The sequence below is a fragment of the Phocoena sinus genome, chromosome 3, assembly GCF_008692025.1.
Source record: "Phocoena sinus isolate mPhoSin1 chromosome 3, mPhoSin1.pri, whole genome shotgun sequence".
NCBI classification, from domain to species: Eukaryota; Metazoa; Chordata; class Mammalia; order Artiodactyla; family Phocoenidae; genus Phocoena; species Phocoena sinus.
In genome coordinates, this window is record NC_045765.1 from 53,327,504 (window position 1) to 53,351,345 (window position 23,842).

At 38.8% G+C, this 23,842-nt stretch overlaps 1 protein-coding gene across 3 annotated transcripts in view; it reads right to left on the reverse strand.

Moving 5' to 3' along the window:
- Positions 1-23,842, reverse strand: part of NDFIP1 (Nedd4 family interacting protein 1) — a 52,052-nt gene that overhangs the window by 16,155 nt on the left and 12,055 nt on the right. For 2 of the 3 annotated variants that reach the window (XM_032627919.1, XM_032627920.1), the window contains exons 2-3: positions 4,596-4,683; positions 766-896 (exon numbers count right to left, since the gene is read on the reverse strand). In XM_032627919.1, the coding sequence (XP_032483810.1) occupies positions 766-896; positions 4,596-4,683 (219 nt within the window). Of the gene's footprint in view, positions 1-765; positions 897-1,222; positions 1,280-4,595; positions 4,684-23,842 lie in introns of all 3 variants that reach the window. The other variant, XM_032627921.1, reaches the window with a different exon arrangement.

Genomic DNA, 23,842 nt, shown 5'->3' on the forward strand with positions numbered 1-23,842 from the left:
TACTCTAATTTCCTGCCAGGCCTAGGGTCTGGAGCCTTGATTGCCCCACATTTATGGGGACTGGATCCTGCTTTCCTTTCTCTCAATATCTCACCCAAGGCCCCACCTGCATCAGCTTCAACCTGAATGAATATTTATGAAAACACAACTGTATCACTTATAGGCCTGACACATCACGAACCAAGAGTGTCCAAAATTCTCCATTGGCTTTCATCACACCCCACCCCCACTCCCATGAATTAACATCAGGCCAGACGGGATCTGAATTCACTGTGCCTCCACAGATGGCATGATCTGGACCGCTGGTGGCATGGGGTTCATCGAGATGATTGTTAGAGCCCTTCTGAGTTTAATTCTATGAAGTTCCACTTATTTATTCTCTCCATAGACTCCCTAGCAGCTATCTACCTAACACCAAAATATTAAGTGTGCAGAAACAAGGCAAAGTTGGTGTATTTCTTAAATCAGCTCCTGCTCCAAGATGTTTCAGCCATGCCAGGAGACTTGAGAAAGTGATGGCAGTAGGAGAGATATAGGGAAAATGAGCTGGTTTGACTAGTGATTTTTCTGCTCATTTGTATCTTTTACCTCATCGTTTTCAGGAAAAGATAAGAGTTTATTATCCCAAAAGAAAATGTATCTGCTTTTAAACACTAGCTGTACTTTTACTAATCAATTTAATCATAAGTAATATCACAAAGTGGATAATGCAAAGAACTTAATTCCCATAAACGAGCACCAAGTAACATGGTAAGTTGGACTTACTCTTCCAGGAACCAAAGGGATAGTAGCTTCAGCTTTGGTTCTCTCAGCTTCATCATAACTGGGCAGTGTGGTAGCCACATTGTAAGATGGGGGCTTTGGAAACCCAGACTCATCTTTGTAGTCAAAATATGCTGCAGAATAAAAAGGAAGTCATAATAATCTGAAGATTAGTTGGAATGAGGAAAAAGAGGATTTCTGCTAACTCTGGCAAACAAAAACCAGCCATTCCTCTTACAGTACATATAGAATAATTGAATCAAAAGGTGTTTAAAGATGAACATAAGACTGGGAATGATTTTTAAATGTATCCACTTTTCAATTATTTAAATTCCACATTCACTTTGCCCTCCCAAGTGCTTCTGAACACTTTTTTTTTGGCTGTTTACGTGGTGTGTTCACAAAAGGCATGTAATATTAATAATGGAATAAGGTAAAATTTAAGCTAAAAATAATTTACCTGTCTGTTTGGAAATCTGTACCATGGTGTCCTCCCATTTATAAACATGAAAATAAACTTGAAAAGAAGTTAAAAGTCATTTCTCACAGATTTTGGCCCTTTTGATTCTTTCACATTATTTTTGCCATGTATTGTTTTCTGTGACATGCCTAAGGTAATTACAGGTTCAGTTACAGAACCATTATTTATTTGTGTGAAATCTTGCATTCCTTCTTTCTAATACTGCATCTTCATTCTCACTGACTTCTATTATAAAAGATTCAATATGTATTATTAGAAAAGATCTACTTACAAATGGATTAAATTTCTATACAATTTTTGAAAACACTTAAGAATTCTGAAAAAATTCCTATACTTCATCAAGATTAACATTTTTCTTTTCTTTTTTCTCTTTGGTTAATTATAACTAACTTCCAATTTTACTGTAGTATATTACTGAAATTATCAATCAATAGAATTCACCTCATTAACAGAAAAAAGAAGAAAAATTCTGTCTTCACATGGGCAGAAAAAGCATTGATAACATACCTATTAATAACAAAAAAACTTAGCAAATTAGCAATACTGTAAAAGAAAACTATGATTCCTTAACCTTCTCACAAATCTCTATGAAAAATCTAGAGTAAATATCATAATTAATGGTAAATTATTAAAAGCTTTCTCCCCTAAGATTAGAGAATCAGACAAAAATGGCCCACCATTACCACTTCTAATCAAACATTATCTTAGAGGTACTACTAGTTGATACAATATGGAAAGAAAAGAAAATATAAGACATAAGGATTGGAAAAGAAGAAATCTATCCTTAATCATGGATGACATAGTTACATATGTAGAAAATCCAAGAGTATCTACAAACTATTAGAATTAATATATGAATTTAGGAAAGTCTCTGAACATATAGTTAATATAAACCATCAACTGTATTTTCATATGCCAGCAACAAAGAGAAAATAAAATTATACAAGGACCTTTTATAACAGCACAAAAATACACCAAATACCTAGGAATAAATCTAATTATCTCTATATTGAAACTCACAAAATATTATTGAGAGAAATTAAAGAAGATCTTAATAAATGGGAGGGATTTAACATAGACTGGAAGATGCAACATTATAAAGATGTTAATTGATACACAGATTCAATGCCATCCCAACTAAACTTCCAGCAGAATTTTTGTTTGTTTCATCTGTTTTATGGAAATTGGCAAACTGATTCTAAAATGTAAATAAGAATACAAAAAGCCAAGAAGTATCAAGGAAATCTTGAAGAACACAAAGGCTAAAGGACCTAATTACCAGATATCAAGATTATAAAGTTCTGGAATTAAGAAAGTTAAGCACAGGCACAAAGATGAATAAATAGACCTAAGGACAGAATATTTAGTCCAGAAAACAGACACACACACACACACACACACACACAGAGTCACCTGATTTATGACAAAGGTGACATTACAGCAGTGGAAGAAGAATGAATGGTCTTTTCAATAAATGGTGTGGGATCAAATGGATATCCATATGGAAGAACAACCTTGACCACTACCTCACACTACACAGAAAAAACAATTCCAGATGGAACGCCCATTTATCTAAATGGGAAAAATAAAATATCAAAGGTTTTAGACGAAAATTAGGAAAATGTGTTACTGAAACTAAAGCTGCCACCTAATCCAATTCAAGAAATTTGTTTTTCTCTATGTCAAAATAACTATTTTACATACATTACACATACACATACATATATACATGCATGTATGTGTATATAAAACATTGTATATATAATTTCCTTAAAAATTTTTTACTTTTAATTTAAAAGTTAATTGACAAATTGAAGGGTACAATCTGAATTCGCCCATAGCCAAAGTAATTCTGAATACATGAACAAAACTGATACCTACTACCTTAAGGAAAACTTTTTTTTCTGGCTGCGCCACGCAGCTTACAAGATCTTGGGTTCCCCGACCAGGGAAGGAGCCCAGGCCGCAACAGTGAAAGCCCGGAATCCTAACTACTAGGCCACCAGGGAACTGCCCTTACTACCTTAAGTTGAGGGAAATCAAGAACATTTTTATTTCCCTATTTCAACGGAGTTTTAAAAAAATGGGATCCATCAATATAGACACCTCACATAATTTTAAGTTTCCATGAAAAGTTTAACGACAATCTTTTCCATTTTATTTAGTACATTCAAAACAAACAAAAATCCAATATTTGTTAGACTGTCCAAATTTATACACCACAAATTAAAACAGGTAAAGTGAGTATACAAAATAGTGACTTGTGCCTTTTTTCCCCCTACCAACATGTGTGCACCACTCTTATTTCTAACCATCAGCCATGTACTTGCCACTCTGCCACAGTTGTTTCAGAGAATATGGAAGAGGTTCCATCAAAACTGGTCAACTTTCAGTAATTAAAGTAGAACTGGTTGTCATAAAGATCTAATTACCAAAAGTCCTGAACTACTGCAATTTTCTTTCTTCTCCCCCACCCCTTCTAAACATGCGTGTGCAAATTATAAAGATAATCTGGTATAAGATGGGAAGATGAAAGGTTAATTAAGGATGGTTTTAAACTATGAGAAACAAAATGAAAGAGTTGGGAGACTTCCAGTTTTTTTATTAAGAATTTATTAGCATAAAAGAAATCTAACATACTATATATATTTCCAGGTCACAGGTACTAGAATCAAAAAGCAAAACAGGGGGCTTCCCTGGTGGCGCAGTGGTTGAGAATCTGCCTGCTAATGCAGGGGACACGGGTTCGAGCCCTGGTCTGGGAGGATCCCACATGCCGCAGAGCAACTAGGCCCGTGAGCCACAACTACTGAGCCTGCGCGTCTGGAGCCTGTGCTCCGCAACAAGAGAGGCCGCGATAGTGAGAGGCCCGCGCACCGCGATGAAGAGTGGCCCCCGCTTGCCACAACTAGAGAAAGCCCTCGCACAGAAACGAAGACCCAACACAGCAAAAATAAATTAATTAATAAACTCCTACCCCCAACATCTAAAAAAAAAAATGATTAAAAGAACAGGATTTGGTTTAAAAAAAAAAAAGGCAAAACAACTAATGAGCAAACTACAAAAAGAACAGCAACAGAAAAAACAGGTGATCACCTGGTTCCTGAATTCTACCTCCTTTTTATTAAGAGCCTGTTGGGATGAAACTGAGTTCTGTAAGAAAGCCACATTGGAATGGGGTTTTATCTGTTTTTCAGAACAGTGACTTTTTTTCACCTCAGACTACAAACTAAAACTAATGTCTTCTTAAGGAAAGCTGAAACAAACACAAACACCAACAAATACATAGCAGACAAAAGCCTCTGGCTGATGCATTTCAAGAGCTCAGCAGCCACCTCGCCCTGTTACCTACCTGCACTCTCTGCAGAGATGCTGCTATAAGGTGGAGGAGCGTCCCCTGCAGCTTGTTCCGGCTCTCCAGGCTCTTCCTCATTCTGCAACTAAATAAAAATTTCACATTTTAATGCAATCATAAAGCCAATTAGACAGAGGAAAACCTGAAAACTGGAATAACCTTTCTGGAAAGCTATTTTGCAATGTGTTTCAAAAGCCTTAAAATGAGGGCTTCCCTGGTGGCGCAGTGGTTAAGAATCTTCCTGCCAATGCAGGGGACATGGGTTCATGCCCTGGTGCGGGAAGATCCCACATGCCGTGGAGCAACTAAGCCCGTGGCCACAACTACTGAGCCTGCGCTCTAGAGACCGCGAGCCACAACTACTGAAGCTCGCGTGCCTAGAGCTCGTGCTCCGCAACAAGAGAAGCCACCACAATGAGAAGCCCACGCCACACAAGGAAGAGTAGTCCCCGCTCCTCACAACTGGAGAAAGCCCGCACACAGTAACAAAGACCCAATGCAGCCAAAAATAAATAAATTTAAAAAAAAAAGCCTTAAAGTGAGCAAATCCTTTGCGAATTATTCTACTCCCAGGAGTTTATCCTAAGGAAGTAATCAGACAGAGGCAAAAAAGGTAGCCATAAATGCTATTGCAGCAAAAATTAGGAACAACCTAAATACCAATCATTGGGGACTTATTAAATAAACTACAGTTCATCTCACAAAGGATTACTAAGTAACCACAAAAATGAAAATGAAGAAAATTTGATGACTTGAACAGATATTCGCGCTGTACTGTTACATGAAAAAAGCTAAGTTTACCAAACTGTATGAATCATATAACTTGGTTTTGAAAGACAGATATGTGATGGAAAAGAGGTCTATAAAGATAAACATCTACAGTTTACACTGGTTATCTCAGGAGATGCAATTAGAGAGGATTTTTTCCTTGTGTATATGTATGTTCTAATTTCTTGTAATGAACATTTATCACTTAATTTTTTCCATTAGAAAAATAATCTAATAATAACAATCTGTTAAGGCAAAGACAAATCACAGTAAAAACAAAGTTTACCATTATATCCAGTTTGTGCATAGAAATTATATCTTAAATAATTGAGATATTTACAAAAACATAAAATTCCACCTAATTCTACATATAACCGCTGTCAATACATCTTCCTCTTTCATATCTCAGTAACTTTCTCACTAGTCAAATCTACAGCTCCAGTTACTTTAGATAACTGACACTGAAAGTGTCTTCCTACCACTGCCAGTCTATATAGTCTATGCAACTCATCTTCATAAACAAAGACATGTGATTTAATTTTTCCACTGTCACGACTACAGCTCATTTAAAAGATGAACTGGCTAAGAGTCAGTCTATTGGTGGGCAGATGGGAATATGCTTCAGAGGTGATGGAAGTATTATTACCTGATCTGGGTGTTGGTTTTGTGAATGTCAACTCCATTAATGTTTAGTAAATATTATATAAATATATATGATTTATGTAGCTTTCTGTGTCTATATTTTACAAAGGAATTTTAAAGAAAAAATTAAAAACATTAAAAAAAAAAGATGAAGTGGCTGAGAATGGGAGTCAATTAACTCCCATTGAGTAAAGTACTAACAGAGTATTTATCAGTGTAACTGACTTGGGGGTCTGCATCCCAGCTGTGTAACATCAAGATATATAGAGCCAATTGAGCCAGTTGTAAAATACAAACCCCTCTAAACCAACTGCTGCAAAGAACTCTATCCTGAATTGAAACAGAAAAAGAGAAAAGTCTGACCTGTCCTAACATGAAGTAGATATTAAAGTAATATCTCAGCCTCCAATCTCTATGCTATTCAAAATCGGAAGCCAACAAAACCTTTCTGATTAATACTGCCAAGCATTCAACTTCAAATGAATTCTTCTCCCAAATTTTCATCAACATCTACCATCTGGGCACATTTTTTTGAACCCTAGTTATCTAATGTTAAACCTAAGGCATTCCCAAAATAAGTGCATTGTAACGTAAGATGAATTTTCCTTTCAAAAGAAAGGAAAGGACAAAATAGCTACAGTAAATCCAAATGTTCCTGGGAGACCAAATCAGTAAATTATTTAAATAGAGTTCCTGGGGCCATGTTCACTTGGAATACTTTTAACATCATCTGTAGCTCTCTAGACAGGGTAGACAGGGTATTCTCAGCCTACTCCTACCTAACCACTCTTGTGTGCTGCAAAAAGTACAAAAAAGCAGCAAAAAAAAAAGTTGCAAAAAGAGTCAGCAGCAAAAGCAGAGGCAAATACAGACTCACTTTCAAGAATGTTGCCTTAACTTACGGTAGCCAGTCATGTTCTTTATTTAAACCCAGCCTGATATTGTTTTTTTCCAGCTTGATATTTTTGATTTGATAATTCTTTTATCTCCTGAGCTTGGTCAAATAATCATGTTACCTCTGCATAATTTAGGTTTTAGAAAGAAAGCATGAGAATTCTAAGAAATACAGAATTCTAAGAAATAAAGCATAATGGAGTTTTAATGCCTGTATCTACAAGATAGGTTGCCTGTCTCCTAGCAACCTGGAAATGTGAAATTTGATCATTCCACACCAGGGTAACAGATAACAAAGCAAAGAAATTCCAATTGGCTCAGAAACCCCCATTTTCTCTTTGATGAGGAAAAAAGAAACATTTCCAGATGAAAATTTTTACTCCATTAAAATTCACCACTTCAGAATCATATTATTAATTAATAATTAGTAATTAATCATACTAATATTATTTCTGACTGAAAAAACATAACCAACAAAAAAAAACACCCACTATGATTATGGAGGCTCCACATACTGGGATGATCCCAGGACCTCACTCTACAGGGTTCCCAACTCTGGTGTTTTCTATAATGCTGGTGATAAATTTAGGCTCCACCAAGAAAGGTGTTTAAAATGAAACACTACGATGTGGGAGGGAAAGAGGCAAGCACCTTCAAGAAGTATTTAGTGATCACCATCTGTGTGAATAATTACTTGTTATATAACAGAAGCCCTAACTATACATCTTTTTACACTCTGGGGGCATCTACTGCCATTAATTTGGCTCTGCCAGCCAAACAAGCCAGGCACTCACTAACAGGGGTGGGGCGGGGGGAGGGGAAAGGTGGGGAGGACTAGAACTAGAGTGGGCCTTACCTATAAGGCTATGAAATTGGTTACTTGGTTCCAAAATGCATTTTTTAAAATATTTCTTTATTTTTTAAATTTACTTAGGCTGCACCAGGTCTCAGTTGTGGCATGCAGTAGCTTTTAGTTGCAGCATGCGGGCTTCTTTAGTTGCAGCATGCGAACTCTTAGTTGTGGCACGCGTGCGGGATCTAGTTCCCTGACCGGGGATTAAACCCAGGCCCCCTGCACTGGGACCGCAGAGTCCTACCCAATCGACCACCAGGGAAGTCCCCCAAAATGTATTTTTAAGGTTCTCCTTTTCTGTCCTTGGGAACCTTTCCTGTGCAGCCCTCCCTGCCATATCTCTGGGGTTCAGGGATCCTCAGGCTCTCCCAAGGCTAACACAATAAGTGTCACTGTCAATTTGGGGCTGGCGTTGGAAAGATGCCCAGTCTCTTCTAGCAACTGGGTCAGTGGAAGCCTGAGTGCAACCTACCTGTTACAGATTCCTGGTTGTAGGGGATACTGAGAGACAAATCTGAGAAGTGGTGGGACTTTCTGCTGTCTCCCTGCTGCGGGGGGTGGGGGGGGTGGTCCTTTGATTGTGTAATTGTGACAGATAATAAATACCTTCACGGCTCTGGATTCTTCTTGGTCACATAATTTTTTTTAACAATTCTCATCAATTTTACTTATCTCCAAATAAGATTTAAACTGTGGCTTTTCCAAACAGAATTATACAATTACCTATACATGCCATATAAACTACTGAGTTTAATACAAAAGTATGTCTCCACTGCTGACAAAGGAATAATTCAATCATGTGAAAATTCAGATGGTCTTTCTCTTTGCCACTCCCCGGGCAGTGCCCTTACTCCCACTTTCCTGATTACCTACGTTCCTCCTTATACTCTGAGCAGACTCTGTTATGGCTCCCCAGAAGAACCCTAAAACTCTTCCACATTCCCATTTTATAAATGTCACAATCTCCTATGGTACTTCTTAGCCTTGATCGCCCTCAGGTTGAAAAAAAAATTACCTACAAATAAGTGCTAAAATGCTTTGTCCTCTAGATTTAGTCTGTGAAATACAGCACATCTAAAATAAAGGATGTTTTTCTTCCTCTGTATCCTATCCATATTGTTGCTATTAGAAATAAGTATATGGTGTTTTAGCTGGACAACAGAATCTCCCATATAGAAATCAAACATAGCTCCAGTTCTAATAGAAGAAAACTTGAATTAACAAGTTTAAAGACACGTAAACCCTACAGGTTTAAATTCTTATTTGAGCTCCCACCCCAGTAAGAAGGCTTCCTCACTGCCCTCCCATAAGTAGTTCTAAAGATGTTCTCCAATTTAGAAATAAGCTGTTTTTAAGCAACAGAAGAGCAAGGGCTAGGATTAAGCCTAAGTAAGGGTCAACATTTACAACTGTACAGGACGGCAGTACCTAAAGGCACTTACGTAAAAGTCATTCTTGGATTCAATTTACTAAGAATGGGAGAACAACCAAAAAAACCTACTAAACAACAAAGAGAAAAACCAAAAACTCATAAATCCATGAGAAGAGGTATCAAAATATGCCTCATAATTCACACAAATATGTGGAAAATAATGCTGAACTTATCCGATAAGTCCATAAAGTTACAAGTATTTTCACCACTCATTTTTTTCTCGGGTGAGTCCTATTTAAATGGCAAGAAAATTCTGGTAAGTTTTAAATCCCTTCTTTAAGTTAGTAACAGTCTCAGAAAAGCCTAAACTTTAGCTTTAAGTGCTATTTACCACTTCTAATTTTAGAGTTAATTTCTAAAACTTTTACTTAAAATGCAATTTTTTAAACCTCTCATTACCAACCCACTATTTCTGTGTACTCTTTAAATCCCACCAAATGAGACAGTATAATTACCAGAAAGTAAACAAGCACATTTCTTTAGGTAAACAACTGAGTATGCTATTTTACTGTGTTGGTCAGAAACAGCTGAAGTTTGTGAGGACTATAAATTTTCTATTGTATACAGACTATAGTTTTTTTTTGTAATTGAAGTATAATTGACATTCAATATCATATGATATTACTTTCAGGTATACATTATAGTAATTCAATATTCATATACATTTCAAAATGATCATCACCGTATCTAGTTACCATCCATCACCATACAAAGTTGTTACAGCACTACTTACTGTTTTCCCTATGCTATACATTACAACCCCGTGACTTACTTATTATATTTTAAAACTGGAACTCTGTACCCCTTAATCCCCTTCACCTATTTCACCTGCCCCCCAACCCACCTTCCCTCTGGCAACCACCTGTTTGTAGATTTTTAATTGTATATAGTATACTGACTATAAAATATTCTACTACCACCGAATTCTTTACATTCAAGAATAGTTCTCGGGCTTCCCTGGTGGCGCAGAGGTTAAGAATCCGCCTGCTGATGCAGGGGACACGGGTTCGAGCCCTGGTCCGGGAAGATCCCACATGCCGCGAGCAACTAAGCCCGTGCGCCACAACTACTGAAGCCCGTGTGCCTAGGGCCGTGCCCCACAACGAAGAGCGGCCCCCGCTCGCCGCAGCTAGAGAGAGCCCGCGCACAGCGGCGAAGACCCAACGCAGCCAAAACTAAATAAATAAGTTAAATAAAAAAAAAAAAAATTCTCGGTTCTTCTGCAACATTTGTTCTTGCAGATAGAGTTTAAAAAAAAAAAAAAAAAAAAAAGAATAGTTCTCCTGGGACTTCCCTGGTGGTGCAGTGGTTAAGAATCCACCTCCCACTGCAGGGGGCCCGGGTTCGATCCCTGGTCAGGGAACTAGATTCCCACATGCATGCCACAACTAAGAGTTCGCATGTCACAACTAAGGAGCACGTGTGCCGCAACTAAAGGAGTTGGTGAGCTGCAACTAAGGAGCCCACCTACCTCAACTAAGACCCGGCACAACCAGAAATAAATTTAAAAAAAAAAAGAAAAAAAAAGAGTAGTTCTCTGCTAAAGGTAATTTTGACAAAGAGAAATTCAACAATAAAAAGACAATCTAATTTTAATAGACATTTCTCCAAAGAAGATATACAAATGGCCAGTATACATGAGACGCTCAACATCATTAGTCATCAAGAACTGCAAATCAGGGGCTTCCCTGGTGGTGTAGTGGTTAAGAATCCGCCTGCCAATGCAGGGGACACGGGTTCAAGCCCTGGTCCGGGAAGATTCCACATGCCACACGGAGCAGCTAAGCCCGTGCACCACAACTACTGAGCCCATGCGCCACAACTACTGAAGCCCGCGTGCCTAGAGCCCATGCTCTTCAACAAGAGAAACCACCAGAGTGAGAAGCACGTGCACCGCAACGAAGAGTAGCCCCCGCTCACCGCAACTAGAGAAAGCCTATGCACAGCAAGGAAGACCCAATACAGCCAAAAATAAATTAAAAAAAAAAAAGAAATGCAAATCAAAACCACAAGCTACCTCGTCACACGAATGAATATGGCCATAAAAAAAAAAAAAAAAGGAAAAACGGGGGGCTTCTCTGGTGGCGCAGTGGTTGAGAGTCCGCCTGTCGATACAGGGGACACGGGTTCGTGTCCCGGTCCGGGAAGATCCCACATGCCGTGGAGCGGCTGGGCCCGTGAGCCATGGCCGCTGAGCCTGCGTGTCTGGAGCCTGTGCTCCGCAACGGGAGAGACCACAACAGTGAGAGGCTCGCGTAAAAAAAAAAAAAAAAAAGGAAAAAAATCAAATGTTGAATATGTGGAGCAATTAGAACCCTCATACACTGCTGGTAGGAATGTCAAGTAGTACAGCCACTGCGGAAAACAGTTTGGCTGTTTCTCAAAAAAAAGTTAAACACAGAGTTATAAAAGGATCCAGCAATTCCACTCCTAGACATATACTCAAGAGAAATGAAAACAAATTTTCACAGAAAAACTTATATATGAATGTTCATAGCAGCATTATTTATAATAGTCAAATGGTTCTCTTCAAATGAATGGATAAACAAAATATGATATATCCATACAAAAGGATGGATAGGAATAAATCAACCTAACAACAACAAAAAAATGGCGGTAAAGTACTGATACGTGCTAAAACCTGGGTCAACCTTGAAAACATTATTATGCTAAGCAAAGGAGCCAGTCACAAAACGCCACATACTGTATGATTCCATTTATATAATGTCTCCAGAAACGGCAAATCCAAGAGAGACAGAAAGTAGACTGGTGGTTGCCAGGTGCTGAGGAAGGGAAGAAAGGGGAGTGACGGACTGCTAATAGTGTCATGTTTCTTTTGGGAGTGATTCAAATGTTCTGGAATTAGACAGTGGCAATGGTTGCAAAACCGTGTGAACACAGTAAAAATCACTTAATTGTACACTTTTTTTTTTTTTTTTTTTTATGCGTTACGCGGGCCTCTCACTGCTGCGGCCTCTCCCGCTGCGGAGGACAGGCTCCGGACGCGCAGGCTCAGCGGCCATGGCCCACGGGCCCAGCCGCTCCGCGGCATGCGGGATCCTCCCAGACCGGGGCACGAACCCGTGTCCCCTGCATCGGCAGGCGGACTCTCAACCACTGCGCCACCAGGGAAGCCCTAATTGTACACTTTAAAAAGATGAATTTTATGGTATGTGGATTACACCTCAAAAAAAGAGTATTTTCTAAAACTGCACATTTCATTTAAAATGACACTGAAAATTGACTATTCCAAATCAGTATTTTCTTGCTAAATCAATGTCTATGTCCTTTAATGGGAGGGGATAGGTCCTGATCCCATAAATAAATATCTCCAGAGCTTAACACGGAACACATATATATGAATGGATAAAAAGAAAAAAATAACACAATGAATTATAACCTCATCATGATTTTTAAAAAATTCCTTAATATTCTCCTTTCCTGAAAAGAAAAATATTAGGATCAAGAAATTAAAAGATAGTCTGACTAACAATCTGTTTTAAGAGCTGAGAATAAACATCATGATTTTTTTCTACTTTGTTTACCTAAAGATAACTTTAAAAACAAACAACCACTGGATTTAGACTATCCCCAACAGCAGCTCTCATGGCAGAGGGAAAAGATAAATGCAAATCCTCTTAACAGCAAAATGAAAACACAATTAAAAATCAAAATTCACCAAAGCAAAGTAATTAGAATAATGCTTTAAAAAGACAATGGCAATAAGAGGTGAAAAGTATACTACAGTAAATCTCCTCAGAAAGGCCAGCAGTTTGTAAAGCTTTCTATTTAAAGATGTTTGTGGTTATCACCGTTAACATACATAAATACAACTGATGAATATAATCTGGTTTGGAAGGAGAGAAAATATTCTAACTCAGTATTTATGTTAGTCCTTAGAAATGAGAGCAAATGCTACAAACTATGATCACCAATTTGATGGCTTTTCTTCTTTTTTTCACCTGAGGTCCAAATAACAAGTGAAGGCATACCATCCAGAGAGAAAAGAGGAAGGCAACATAGTAGCCACTCATCACCAACTCCAACTTTATTAAGAAGCCAAGGCACTAGGAGAAATAACTCCTCATCCATGAAGGCACTAAACTAGCCAACTATGGCTATGATAGTGGGCATTGTGAGATTTTTGGGTGGCACCAGAAAGCTGCCATCAACCTGCCAAGCCCTGGGATCCACATCTTACATCCAAGTATTTTCACTACTGATGGCTTCACCAAGGCACTGTCAAGTAAATGGTGCCCAGTGTTTTCTGTCACCTAGCTTCAGCAAAATCTACAGCCAAGAACCTTCCAGGTTAATGATAAGTGCCCCCCCCACCCCTTGCCATGCTTCATGATTTTATAAAGATTGGGGAAATAAGGAACAATCACATGGTTTTCAAATAGGTAAGTCTCTTTGTCCCTGAACATAATATGTTTTAAGAAGTAGCATCCAACTATGTACTAACCAATCCATGACTTGAGTCTCACCTCTTCTCCACTTTTTGGTTCCATAAGAAAACTCAGTTCTTAGTTCAGCGCTCCAGAACCCACTTGGAGAAGGAATTAAACGTCCCAGCAAAGACAAGTTGAACTGGAGACTAAACACCTGGCTTGTTCCCCTTGCCTCTGACAGGACAGTTCATCTTTTGTTTACAGAATAAACAATATGAAAATAGGAGCTAGATCAGATTCATTTTAAAATAGTTTACATAAAATCTAGTCCATGAGTGGTAAATACTGTTTGTGTTTTTAAAACCCTACATGTTGTCCTCTTCTAAGATACGTTGAAGCTCTAAAATATCATCATGAAAGCAAAAATGAACTCCTAATTATTCACCACTTAAAATGATACATTAAGCAACACTTTATGAAAAAAAAATTGTCCCAACAGAACGTGGACTACAACTGGCATCTATTCAATGGTTCTTTTAAATTTCAAGAACAATTTTTTACAATTATCTGTTCCTATTTATAAACTCACAACAGAACTGAAAGGATTTTGGACTTGGCATGCAGAACATTTCTAGTCTCCATTAAGGTTTTATACACACATATACACACTAATACACACATATATATGTATGTGTAAATGTACACATATAAAGACATATATATAAAGATACATATATTTAAGATACATATATACCATACATACACATATATGTCTCTCCTAAAATCCTGACTGGTAAAACAATTATATAATGCAATATTAAAATTACAAAAGAAGTCAACCCTTTTAAATCAGTACAATCAAGGCTATCATCAAACTACATGCCTATCTAGCAATATATTTAAATTAGTTTGATTTGTACAACTTTTCTGAAAAACAGCTGTACTGCAGAAAGAGTACTTAGAATGTAAATGCGGCAACTTCCCTGGTAGTCCAGTGGTTAAGACTCCACGCTCCCAATGCAGGGGGCCCGGGTTCGATCCCTGGTTAGGGAACTAGATCCCACATGCCACAACTAAGACCCAGTGCAGCCAAAAATACAAGTAAATGCTATTAATGTAGATACATAACCTACAGGAATAGAATTAGATGTAAATATGTTGCGATTCATGCTTTCCATTCTCTCCATTGCCTTTTCTTCTGCAATAGCCCACAACAGCCTTCTTCATGGATAGTCAGAAATTTTAATGATTTCATTCAATGAAATTTTACCAGGCACTATTACATGCCACAATCACACCAATTTGACTATTACCCCTTAATATTCCTGAAAGAACACTTCCATTTTTTCATTAATTTACTAGAAAGACTGGTTGCTATTTTAAGCCAGAATAGTATTATTTAGGCTGATAATTTGGGATATTAAAAAGTTAACTTGATGAAATTTGTTAAATGATGCTTTATGTACAATTATTAAGATCAACATTTGTCAACATGGACAAAATAACTTTTCCATTAAATCTACTGACAGAAGCACTATTCCTATATACCATTATAATAAAATGCCAAAGGAAATTCTTTCTTAGGTACAGTTACTGGTTTCTTCTGGGCTCTACTTGTTTTTCATATGTCAGTATTTTTTTTTTTTTTTTTTTTTAGTTTTTTGCCATACGCGGGCCTCTCACTGTTGTGGCCTCTCCCCTTGCGGAGCACAGGCTCCGGACGCGCAGGCTCAGCGGCCATGGCTCACGGGCCCAGCCGCTCTGCGGCATGTGGGATCTTCCCGGACCGGGGCACGAACCCGCGTCCCCTGCATCGGCAGGCGGACTCTCAACCACTGCGCCACCAGGGAAGCCCCATATGTCAGTATTTTCTACTCTGTGGTCAGCTTAGTGTTTGGGTCATCACAAGGGATGGCATATTTTTATCAGCAAGTTCCTGCAGAAGTAGTACATATCCATCTTATAGATCTTCAAAAGTGAACTATCAATTTCTTCATTTATCGTTAGCTTTTTTGTGCACAAGGACATGAAGATGTTCATCCACATGTGCTTCTCAAATTAAGAACTTTTATTCATTCAAAAGACCCTACTGAGAGAATGAAAAGACAACCCAGAATAGAAGACATACCTTCTGGACAAAGGACTCATATCCAGCATACATTAAAAAAAAACTTCTAAAAAGCCATAACAAAAAGGAAAACACAGAACTGAAAAATGGGCAAAAGTCTTGAATAGACACTTCACAAAAGAAGAGAGCCAAATGGCTGATAAACATATTTTAAAAGTGCTGCATTTCAATAGTCATCACAGAAATGCAAATTAAAACCACAGATAATAGTTAAAATAAAAAAGCAGAAAATACCAAATGTTGTTGAGGGTACATAACAACCAGAACTCTCGTACTGGGAATGTAAATTTGTAGAGCCACTTCAGAAAACTGTTTAGCAATATCTACTAAAGATGAATTCATACATACTGTATGACCCAGCAATTATACTCTAGTTATACATCCTGACAGAAACACACATGTTCACCAAAAGACACACCAGGATGTTCAAAGCAACAGTATTCATAAAATTGGAAACTACCCAAATGCCCATCAACAGCAGAATGGGTAACTAACTAAATTACAACTTCACACAATGGAATATTATACAACCATGTGAATGAATAAACTATAACAACACACAACAGCAAGGGTGAATCTCATAATGCTGAGCAACAGAAACCAGACACAAGAGCATTTACTGTACGATTACACTTATGTAAAGAGCAAAAGCAGGCAAGCCTAGTCTGCCAGCTGAGTGGTCACCCAGGGCAGGGGCACAACTGGAAGGGCACACGAAGGGAGCTTTTGGAGTGCTGGTAATGCTGTTGCTTGATCTGGGTACTAGTTAACGTGCATGTTCAGCTTGTGAAAATTCACTGAACTACAATACACATTTATGATTTGTGCATGCTTCTGTATGTAAATCATACTCACTAACAGTTCCAGATGGGGAGAAAAGTAGACTGGCAGAGGATTCCTGAAACCGCGTCCCCCTAAAACTGAGTTCCCCTGCTCAGTTTATGATTAATCTCTCTCCAAAACTTTATTTCGTTTCTTGTTCTGTCCCTGTTCCTCTCAGGATTGAGGGCTATCAAAGAAAAGGGGGAAATGAATGAAACAGGACCCTGTGGGGCCTTCCCAGGTACAAAAGGCTCTTCTTGTCCTTTCTTTTTTTTTTTTAAATTTTATTTATTTATTTATTTATTTTTGCCTGTGTTGGGTCTTCGTTGTTGTGCGCGGGCTGTCTCTAGTTGCGGTGAGCGGGGGCTATGGGTGGGGGCTACTCTTCGTTGCGGTGTGCGGGCTTCTCATTGCGGTGGCTTCTCTTGTTGCAGAGCACAGGCCCTAGGCGCACAGGCTTCAGTAGTTGTGGCTCGCGGGCCCTTAAGCACAGGCTCAGTAGCTGTGGCACACGGGATTAGCTGCTCTGCAGCATGTGGGATCTTCCCGGACCAGGGCTCGAACCCGTGTCCCTGTCCTTTGTTTCTTGTTTGCAGAAAGAAAGGCTTTAGTCTCCTAGGCTGCAACTACTGAAGCCTGCATGCTCTAGCACCCGCATGCTGCAACTACTGAGCCCACGTGCTGCAACTACTGAAGCCTGTGCACATAGAGTCCGTGCTCCATAACAAGAGAAGCCTCCGCAATGAGAAGAGTAACCCCTGTTCTCCGCAACTAGAGAAAGCCCGCGTGCAGCAACAAAGACCCAACGCAGCCAAAAAAAAAAAAAACCCTTGCCTGAAAGCCATCAGAGAGTTTGGGTCTTTCGAGCATAAGCTGCCCGGTTCTCCTTGCTTGGCACCTTCAAATAAACCCTTATTTTGCTGCAAATACCCGCTGCCAGAGTTTGGCTTTCTGTGCCACAGACACACGAGCCCTTGCTGGGTTAACAGTGTAGACTGTGAGCCCTCTGTAGACTGGGACCTTCATATGGTTCACTGCTGTATTCACCCCAGCACTTAACAGTGAGTGGCATATCATGGATACCTTATTAGCACATGTTGACTAAAGCAAGCATGGAGGTGTAGCTTTAACAGAAACCTACCTGAAGAAATGGCAGCTAACCTTAATGCCATCTTGACTTACTAGTTCACATTTATCTTAAGTATTCATGTTACTTTACAAATCACCAAATAATATAAGGCTAGGTATGGAGCCACATGCAGATGACTGCTATATCTGTGGAAGGGACAGTGATGATGATTCCATGAGTGATCAACAGCAGGTGGCATCCCCATCACTACTTCATGCTTCATAAAGTACTATGCATTACATACATCAACACTATGGTTCCAGAGTTACCTATTTTAAAAAGAAATGGTAACAAGAGTATAAGAAACACAAAAGAGAAACAGACCTCTCCAACCTTCAGCTCTTAGGAAATAAAACATTTAGCATAGAGTATTGGGTACAAATAGGTATTCAGTAAATGTTTGTGGTACATATGAAGGAAAATTGGTATTTTGATTGATCACACTAATTCCTAGAAAGTTTTCCCTTCTAAAAACTACCAATTGGCATATCCAAAAAATGGAATATTCTACATTAAAATGATAGTAAAGGGACTTCCCGGGTGGTCCAGTGGTTAAGAATCTGCCTTCCAATGCAGGGGGCATGGGTTCGATCCCTGGTCAGGGAACTAAGATCTCACATGCCACAGGGCAACTAAGGCCACACGCCACAACTACTGAGCTCACATGCCACAACCAGACAGAAGCCCGCGCACCGCAACTAAGACCCGATGCAGACAAAAATAAAGAAATATTTTTGAAAAATAAGCATGATTATAATTTCAAAAATAATAATAATAATAAGATGGTAAAGTCAAATGTACAGCCCCAGAAAGTGACAGACATGCCTAGAATCCAGAGACTCATGCTGACTGCAGCCTGCTTGGCTCTGCTAGCCCCAGGAGCTACAGAGCTCTCTCAGCTATGCTTGCTCACTATTATTATTATTATATGATGATGATGATGATGCCTGGAATACAGCATACTGAGACAGAGATTACGGATGGTGAAAGGTATTCTATTCAAGAGGCTGCCTTAACTTCGGCCTGGTCATGAGGTCCCCTTCTCCTGCAAGAACGAGAACCAAGAGGAAGATTCATTAAGCATTTCATATCTGTCCCTTCACCCTATCAGAGAATGTTCCAATATGCAAGTGTATAATCGCTTGCATTTTATAATTAACACCACTCAAAGAACATGTCAGGCCATGACTGATGTTTTTTACCTCACTAAGTCTAAAGCTTACCAAAGAAAAGACCATCAAAAGAAGTAATTACAATCATAATTTTCCAGCTGAAGATTAAACACACACATTTGCCTCTTATACCTTCCAAAATCCTCTCAAATGTAAATGTTATTAAAGTTTTATTAAATTTGAGGCAAAAAAAATTCAAAATCGATTAACAGGAGACAAAGCAGCAATAAAATCCTGCAAGTTAGAAGCAGGAAGACAGGAAACAATGTACACAGCAGACCCAAGAAACCTGAATCCTAACCCAGAAAGCAGAAAAATCAACCTGTCTTGCACTGTACCCTCCAAAGGCTCAAGAATCAGTGGTAGCAGGTACCAGCGGAAATAAGAGTGAAAATTAGATTTAAAAGCAGAAAGGGAAGTTGGAGATCCAGTTATTCATTCATTCATTCATTTATGGCTGAGTTGGGTCTCTGTTGCTGCGCGCGAGCTTTCTCTAGTTGCAGTGAGCGGGGGCTACTCTTGGTTACAGGGTGTGCGCTTCTCATCGCGGTGGCTTCTCTTGTTGCGGAGCACAGGCTCTAGGTGCATAGGCTTCAGCAGCTGTGGCACGTGGGCTCAGTAGTTGTGGCTCACGGGCTCTAGAGCGCAGGTTCACTAGTTGTGGCGCACGGGCTTAGTTGCTCTGTGGCATGTGGGATCTTCCCGGACCAGGGCTCGAACCAGTGCCCCCTGCATTGGCAGATGGATTCTTAACCACTGCGCCACCAGGGAAGCCCGGAGACCCAGTTAAACAAACACAGCTCCCAGAATCCCCATTAGAAGACTCTCTCTGGAGAGACTGAGGTGGAGAGGTCTGGACTGGAGACACCAGAGCTTAGGAGAAAGAACAGCAGATCAGAAAAGAGTGATTAAGTGAGAGGTTTATGTACTAAACCTTGAGATATCCCAGTCTTCCTCCGCCAATCAGCTCCCAGAACAGTAACAGTCAGGCCTATTCTCTGGGGAAACTGACCAGCCCAAGAAGAAAGATTTGAAAACACTGTCACTCAAAGAAACAGCCTAGTTAGATTAGAAGGCAAGAAGCCCCCACAAGAAGTTCCATCAAGCATACTGAGCTTCCAAACTGCTTTACTGATTGTGTACTCTTAACCAAGCAGACAAAGATCACCACATACTTCTAACTAAAAGGTCATAAAAGACCAAAGCAAAGAGAATAAATGCAACACGGAGGAAAGAACTACGCAGGAAGGTGTAAACTTTAAAAAGAAAGAAAAAAACTTTCTGTAATCTCAGAGAAATAAGAGAAAAAAAATTAAAACCATAAAACGAGGACGGTGTGCTAAAATGGGGGGTAGGGACAATTAAAGAGTTTTTGAAAATTAAAAATAACATATTATTAAAATTTTATCAAAGAGTTAGAATATAAAATTGAGAATCTCTCATAGAAAGTAAAGAAAAACAGGTGAAAATATAAGAAGAGGTTAAAAAAAATTTTAAGGGACTTCCCTGGTGGTCCAATGGTTAAGACTCCGTGCTCCCAATGTATGGAGCCTGGGTTCGATCCCTGGTGGGGGAACTAGATCCCACGTGCTGCAATTCAGACACAGCGCAGCCAAATAGATAAATAAATAAAATTTTAAAAATTAAATAAACAACTTTAAAGAATGAGTACAAAAGATCCAAGGAGAGAAGGAAAAAAAAAATTAAAGCAGAGAAAAAAAAATCAAACAAACACTTTCTAAAATTTTCCAGAACTAACGGACATGAGCTTCTAGACCAAAAAGACCCACTGAGTGCCTAGCACAACAGATGTAAACAGATCTACACCAAGGTACAGCATAGTGAAATTTAACAACACTGGGGACATAAAGAAGCTCCTAAAGGCTTCCAGAGAAACAGAGAAAGTAGGCCACATTTAAAGAATCAGACATCACAATTGGCTTCGGTCTTCCTAATAGTGGAACCTAGAAGGCAATGCAACAAATAGCTTTCAAAATTCTAAAGGAAAATGTTTCCAACCCAGAAGTCGAAGTAAGGGTGAAGATTAAAAAAAAAAGTTTAACCCACATGCATTCTTCCTCAGAAAGATACTGGAGTGTATGTTCCATGGATATGAGACAATAAACCAAGAAAAAAAGAGATGTGAATCAAGGGAAAGGGCTTCAATTTAAAAAGTTGGAAAAGGAAATCCCTAGGATAACAACTAAACAGCAGACCTTGAGAACAGCCTTCTAGAACAAGTCAAAAAACCAGGAAAGAGCCACACACACCATCCCAACAATGAAATCAATAAAATACCTGATGTGTTTGAAAATATCAAAAAAACTATTAAGAGGGGCTTCCCTGGTGGCGCAGTGGTTAAGAATCCACCTGCCAATGCAGGGGACACAGGTTCGAGCCCTGGTCTGGGAAGATCCCACATGCCACGGAGCAACTAAGCCCGTGCACCACAACTACTGAGCCTGAGCTCTAGAGCCTGCGAGCCACAGCTACTGACCCCACGAGCCACAACTACTGAAGCCCGTGCACCTAGAGCCCATGCTCCGCAACAAGAGAAGCCACCGCAATGAGAAGCCCACGCACCACAACAAAGAGTAGACCCCGCTCACCGCAACTAGAGAAAGCCCGCGCACAGCAACGAAGACCCGGCACATCCAATAAATAAATAAATAAATAAAATCTAAAAAAAAAAAAACCCAAAACCATTAAGATTATTAAGTGAGAGTCTGAGAATGAATTCATGTTATAAGCAATTTATGATATATACTTAGAAAATTAGGCAAACAAAAGAATTTGTTGTTAACTTTAGAGAAAATAAGATACTGTCAGACAAGGAAAATAACCACAGCATACAACATATTACTGTAAATACTGAATACTGATCTAACTACATTGTGGATATAACTATACTAGAAAAATGGAGAGACAGGAAATGGGAGTACATGCAGTTGTGGGAGGGTGGTAAAAGAGAGCTAAATCCTTAAATCTCCTAGTGGTAAGTCAATTAAAAAAACCCTGAAAACTGAAAAATCAAGAAGTAACACCCTATAAATGTTTTTTACCTTCACAGATAACAGCGAAACAGCAAAAGAAAGAGCTAAGAAGCAGGCAAGTAAGCAGAAGACTGCTGTTTTGGGTAATAAGCCTGTAAGATCTATCTGACTCTAACCTATATGTAAGTATAACTATCTGTAAGATATGAAAAATAAATTTTAAAAGATTAAAATGTGATTACAAAATGTGTCATGAAAGAGTAATCTCGTATTCATGGGAAACTAACCTAAATGGGGGAGAGGGGAGGTACTCAAACTCCCCTTAGGACAGACTACCTTAACTGAGAGGGGAGCTGGGAAGAAGGGAGCATTCCAGGTAGAGGAAGTAGAGCAAGAGGAGACCTCCTGGCCAGAGAAGGTGATGTATTCCACGAAGTGAAACAAGTTCCCCAGGGAAACAACAAATCATGAGAGTCCAACTCCACCCCTTCTCCCAAGTCCTGGTCTCCCCCATCTACCTCTTACCTATCCTTCAAGGCCAGGCTCAAGTTACATCTTCTCAGAAGCTTCCTAAGAAGTCTCTGGAAGTAGGTGATCTCTTCCATCAAGATAATGCCTTTTATCTACTATCTTATTTTCTGAATTAATATTGTATCAATACCATAATACATTCCCATGGATTGAAGTCATTCAACAGGTATTTAGTGAATACTTAACTATATGCATCAAATTATGCTGGGTACTAAAAGTAAGGGAAAGAAGAAAAGGAAGGCAAGATGCGAAGGAACGAGGACAAACAAAGCAGCACTCTACAGGTACTTAGTCAACTTTTAATTAGGAAGGCCCGTGGCACATCCTTTTGCATTCCATAATATTTAAACACGCAAGCTGGCACTTCATAAATGCCTTATTACGTAGATTGCAGATGGCTCACAAGATGAAAAGTCTTTGATGAATGGAAGCTTGACACTTTAAAAACCAAGATACAAATTTGGGGGGAAAAAAGTGTACTCTATACATATAAGACAAGCATAAAAGTAACATTTTCATAATAATAAACAGCACACAGCGATTAAAAAAAATTTTTTTTCTAAGATTCCTAGGCTCACAAGGAGAAAACTTGACAAAAATATAGAGAAGAAAATAAAAACCACCACAATCCCATCTTTCAGATATCCTTCCAGCCTTCTGGGGGAATACAAATCATCTTATAACCTTTTTCACTCACTACATGGTGGAATTTTCCTTCATTATTAAATATTCTTTTGTAATATCACTGTAGTATTTGAAAGTCAGTCTATATTTTTCTCATGGGAAAAAAAGTTCACTTCCTAGAAATAACTACAGCAGTAACTAGGTACTGCTAAATAACAGTTAAAGCAACCTGCTAAGAGAAATACAAAATCAGGGTTAGAAAGGTATATGATGGAAATTGCTGAGATCCTTTCAAACACAATTACAGATTCTTACTTAAATATTTTCACTAAAATGTGAAGTCCTAAATATAAAATGGCATTTGGATTACCTTAAACCTAACTGATATATAGAAAATAAGATATTTTAACCTTCCAAATAATGGTGAAGCTAATAAGCCAATAATTACCTTTCATGCCCAGCATAATTTGCCTTTTCTCCCCCTCGACTCAGCTAGTCATTTTGGACAGAGCTGAATGGTGACAAGATGGCTGTAAAGCTTACAACATCACATAACTGTGATCACCTCAATTAACTCTCACCTAAAATGAAATTGGACCAATGTGCTTGAGAGCATTAATGCTACTCACCCTCACATGCATGACTGAGTAGAACTGATTTTAAGTATGTACACTCTAAAATACTATTACATCTGAAAATGCAATTCTGCTTCACAAGGACAGGTGTTGAAAGGAATCTCCTATCAACAATCAATCATGTGTAAGATCCTCAAGGCTGCAGATAACCCTCAATTCATACTTCTTATGCTATTTCTATAATAACATGAGCAGATTTTCCAAACTTGTGAAAATGCAACTGCTAAAAG